General features: G+C 46.1%; 1 protein-coding gene across 1 annotated transcript in view; it reads right to left on the bottom strand.

Moving 5' to 3' along the window:
* Nucleotides 1-5090, bottom strand: part of ccdc180 (coiled-coil domain containing 180) — a gene marked incomplete at its 3' end in the record, with an annotated part of 10327 nt that overhangs the window by 1406 nt on the left and 3831 nt on the right. Inside the window, 9 exon segments of the mRNA XM_087171868.1 lie at nucleotides 135-284; nucleotides 364-537; nucleotides 678-797; nucleotides 1961-2049; nucleotides 2358-2437; nucleotides 2544-2651; nucleotides 2731-3041; nucleotides 3397-3507; nucleotides 4518-4646. Of these exon segments, the coding sequence (XP_087027994.1) occupies nucleotides 135-284; nucleotides 364-537; nucleotides 678-797; nucleotides 1961-2049; nucleotides 2358-2437; nucleotides 2544-2651; nucleotides 2731-3041; nucleotides 3397-3507; nucleotides 4518-4646 (1272 nt within the window).

Below are 5090 nucleotides of genomic sequence, written 5' to 3'. Positions count from 1 at the left end.
CCACTCGCACACACACACACACACACACACACACACACACACACACACACACACACACAGTAATTAGCATTAACAGTAGCATTAAGATTAACATTAGCATCAATATTATCATTAGCATAAACATAAGCATTAACATTAGCATTAGCATTAGCATGCGTCCTCCCATACCTGTGTTTGACGTCCTGCAGGTAGAGGACAGTTTTGTCCAGAGACGTCTTCAGAGCGTCCTCACTGCTCTCCTGACGGAGTCCAGCCAACAGGTCATCCAGACGCACCTTCTTCCTCTGACAAAACCACAGCAAAGCATCATGGGAGACACTCCTACCTGCTGACAGATGCTCACTCCATGAGAGACTGACTCACCTGTATGTGTCGCTGCTGTGAGTGTTGGAGGTTGTCCAGGTGTTGCTGCATTTCTTTTTCTCTGCTCTCTAACCTGCTGCTGTGCGTCTCCCATAGCAACGCCGCTCCTCGTATCACAACAAACACACACCTGGTGAGGCTGAGAGCATGACAGGCCACAGAGTCACAGCACACCTGTAAACAGGTAGATGGACAGACAGGTAAAGAGACAGACAAACACAGAGAGACAGACAGACGTTATAACATGAACATCAGAACCTTGACGGAAGATTAATTACAGCTGTGATCATCTTTAAAGATTGTGAGAGACTGACATCTAACGCAGACAGTCGCTCTTCATCCTGACTCTGACTTCGTCCAATCAGAGCGAGGAGCTGAGAGCTGACAACGTCGTTCACCTCCTCCTCTGACAGCTGCAGAGCTGAGAGCGCCTCCTGCAGGAGGAAACATGACAACAGTCAATCCTCACACCTGAGAGCATGTGTTTCAGAGTCCAGGTGCCAGAGAACCCCAAGACAAGCTGACCCAGCATCATCACTGTACAGGTGTAAACCACCTGATCATGAAGCGTCAGACAGAAGAGCATCACCTGTGACTGCGGACAGAGACTGAGTGAGCGTGATCTCCCCTGGTGACGTTTGTTGGTTTGAGCTGGTAAACGTGGAAATGACTTCAGCTTTAAGGACCCGTCACTCAAGACAAATATTGTCCTTTTGACTCCACTACATTTCTATGAAGGACTCATTCAGTGAATGGATTTTATTTTATTTTGAAAATGTTATAGACCATAAACCAATCACAGCAACTCTTCCACTGTCAGCCATGTTTGAACCTGTCAGTGTCCTAACGATGGAGACGTTAGATAAAGATTCATTTAGTTTGAATGTTTGATGAGTTCAACACGACCAGACTTTAGTCAGTCAGTCATCAGTCAGTCAGTCAGTCAGTCAGTCATCAGTCAGTCAGTCATCAGTCAGTCAGTCATCAGTCAGTCATCAGTCAGTCATCAGTCAGTCAGTCATCAGTCAGTCATCAGTCAGTCATCAGTCAGTGAGTCATCAGTCAGTCATCAGTCAGTCATCAGTCAGTGAGTCATCAGTCAGTGAGTCATCAGTCAGCAGTCAGTCAGTCAGTGAGTCATCAGTCATCAGTCAGTCATCAGTCAGTCAGCAGTCAGTCAGTCAGTGAGTCATCAGTCAGTCAGCAGTCAGTCATCAGTCAGTCAGTCAGTCATCAGTCAGTCAATACAACATAAATGTACTGTGAATACTTCAGTACTTTTAAATCCAGTACTTCAGTAGAGATGTGACTGAACGACTGTCACTTGTATTGGAGGATCTGTGATGGAGCTGAACTCCTTCACCTGTGTGCTGGTCAACCTGTTTTCAGGTGTGACGCCTGTTTACCCTCCTGTCTGAACGTCTTCCAGTCTCAGTTTAAAAGACAAACGTGGTTCAAATGCAGTTTGTAAATGCTGTATTTTAACACCATGTATTAACACGCTTTATATCATAATATATGTCTATATGGACATGCTGCTCATCCAGTGACAGACACTGTCGTAACCATGGTGACAGTGAGTTCAGTCTGTACTCACCTGACAACGTCGTACCTCAGCCAGTCGATCCTGCCATGTCTGTTCATAACAACAACGGAGCTGATGGAGGAGGTCAGCATGAAGACTGTCTAAACATGCACACACACACACACACACACACACACACACACACACACACACACACACAGAGTGAGACTGCAGACACATTTCATGTGTCTTGTGTTGATGGAGATAAACAGCAGGTGGAGCTGAGTCTCCAGTCGCTGCCATTAAACCACTGAAGAAGAGGAGGTCATTAAAGATCCAGTCAAAGGTCAGACGATGATGGAGAACATGATTTGGTGAACGTCAGTTCCTGCTGCTTTTTCTTAACGAGCAGATTCAAACACATAAAACAGGTGGACAGTCACTCTAACAGAAAAGTGAGGACAGGTACCGATCTTTTGATTGACAGCTGTCAGCTGGTTGAACCAATCCCAGACCAGAGCAGTGGAGCAGGTGGGCGGGACAAGGGAGCTGAAACACAGAGACAGGATGTGATTGGATGAGCAGCACTCGATGGCAGGGGACTTATTGGATCCTGATCAATCACAGAGGTCAATCAGACGACAGAGTCTCTTACCAGATCCTGTAGATGAGGGCACGACGCTGTTCTGTCAGATCTTGCTGAGTTTGTTTCATCTGCTGAACTGAGGTCAGCTGCTGATCCTTACCACTGCTGCAGAGACTCCTGCAACATAGACACAGCTGATCCTGATCCAGTTTATACAGATACAGCTGATCCTGATCTGACCTGGTCCTCTACTCACCTGAAGCGGTCTATGACCTCGGTGACTCTGCTCCTCCTCCAGCGGCTTAGACAGTCCTCCCAGCGCAGACGGAGAAGTGACTCCTGCTGCAGGTTGTCCTCCTGGAGGAGCAGCAGCAGACGGGCGGCGCTGCGACGATTCACCAGCAGAGACTGATTCAACACCTGACGCACAGACAAAGGAGAATGTAACTCTGTGTATGAGAGGTCAGAGGTCAAAGGTCAAAGCGTTACCGTGGCCTCAGTGTGGATCAGTGTGTAGACGTCAGGTGGAAGCAGCAGGTGGCAGTACTTCCTGAGCACAGCTCTGATCTACACACACACACAGAAGAGGTTCAGTCAGGCTTTATGCATATCCTGGTTCAGTTTCCATTCACACCACACAGGTCATCAGACAGGTGTGTCCAGAGAGACACGCCCACCACACACCTCTGGGTCTGTTTTTTTTCACCTTCAAAAAAGGATCTCTGGATGTTTTAACTCAGACTGATGAAGTTTCACATGTTCATATGAGGACCTGACAGCTGTTTGAAGACTGCCTTAAAAAACTGTGAACCTGTCCTTAAACAATGTTCCTCTGTCAAACTTGAGCAGCAGCTAACGTCTGCTCTGCACTGACACCAGGAGACTCAGACGGTTGTAAGTACAGGACTAAACTCAGTCTGACCTCATTTGTTCGTTGAGTCTCAGATTCAGTCAGTTTGTGCTTCAGCTCCATGATTCTCTTCTTCTTCAGCTTCACCTCCTCCTCCACCTGCTCCCAGAGACCACACACCTCCTACGCACACACACACACAAATTATAAAATGATGTGGGTGAGTGTGTGTGTGTGTGTGACTGTAAAATGTACAGGACATGACCTGGGGTTCCTGACTCCATTACCAGATCAGATCAAGTGGTTCAGGTCTATCAGGTGCTTTAAAGTTTTTGCAGGGTTTTTCCTGCAGAGAGAATTGGGAGGCGGCCGCCTCCGTCAAAGTTCATGCCGCCTCCGCCTCCTGACAATATTCTAGTGCTTGTTTTCTTGGTACTCGGTGGATTTGACGTTTGTAACTGCAATTGCGGCTGTATGCCGCTACGGCAATGTAGTGGCGCTGAATAGGGTTGCCACCCGTCCTGTATTTGAAGATAAAATTATCCTAGTACTTGTTTTCTCTGTACTCTGAGGACATAACATGAACGGAAATTGCTTCCAGTATTGATTCAAATCCACAAAGTGCTGTGAATAAGGTAATGTCAAGTAAAACCAAACCAGTTGCCACATTTTTTCACATGAAAGGTGGCAACACTGCAGATGAATATTATCTGTACATTCAAGCACACCCAGCTTCTTGAAAAGTTTCCCTAAATTAACGGTACATCCCATCCTGTATGTTTTTCTTTGCAGAAATGTCTCAGATCACAGATGATTTTAAAAAGAGAGTTTGTGAGGAGGAGAATCACCAGGACAGGTGAAACACAGCAGAGTGCAGACATCATTAGCTCTAATATGGGAAATAAAAGTTAATTCATGTTACTGACAAGATACGCTTAATGAGTCAGGACTGACAGTGGGACTAGAGTTCAGCCACAGGTGGAGAGGATCAGAGCGTGAGAGGAGTCAAGGCGAAAGCACCAAGTCTTTAGGAGTGTATTAACTAGTGTATTACAGCCGAGGTTTATTTATTTATTTTATTGTCCCCAGCTGTGCGGCTTAGTCCCACCACCGCCTAACGTTCAGCCAGGAAAAACCCTGGTTTTAATGAGCTGTGTGTGACAGACGGACACGATCCAGGTGTTCATGTGTACCTGCAGACTGACATGATCCAGGTGTTCCAGCTGCTCCATTCTGTCCTTCAGTGAGTCCAGTCTGAGGTCCACCTCCTGCAGAGAGGACAGCAACTCCTGACTGACGGCCCTCACCTGAGTCTCACACACCTGACAGAACATGTCAATGAGATCAAGTCAGAAGGTGCTATGCCGACATGTATACTACCTCAGGTGTATATTATCAGTGTGTATACTACCTCAGGTGTATAGTATCAGTGTGTATACTACCTCAGGTGTATAGTATCAGTGTGTATACTACCTCAGGTGTATAGTATCAGTGTGTATACTACCTCAGGTGTATATTATCAGTGTGAATACTACCTCAGGTGTATATTATCAGTGTGTATACTATCTCAGGTGTATAGTATCAGTGTGTATACTACCTCAGGTGTATAGTATCAGTGTGTATACTACCTCAGGTGTATAGTATCAGTGTGTATACTACCTCAGGTGTATAGTATCAGTGTGTATACTATCTCAGGTGTATAGTATCAGTGTGTATACTACCTCAGGTGTATAGTATCAGTGTGTATACTACCTCAGGTGTATAGT

Source organism: Seriola lalandi, unplaced genomic scaffold (assembly GCF_002814215.2).
Source record: "Seriola lalandi dorsalis isolate HSWRI2012SDOR001 ecotype SW California unplaced genomic scaffold, Sedor1 jcf7180002050019, whole genome shotgun sequence".
In the NCBI taxonomy this organism is placed as follows: Eukaryota; Metazoa; Chordata; class Actinopteri; order Carangiformes; family Carangidae; genus Seriola; species Seriola lalandi.
This window is presented reverse-complemented; position numbering and strand designations above follow the sequence as displayed.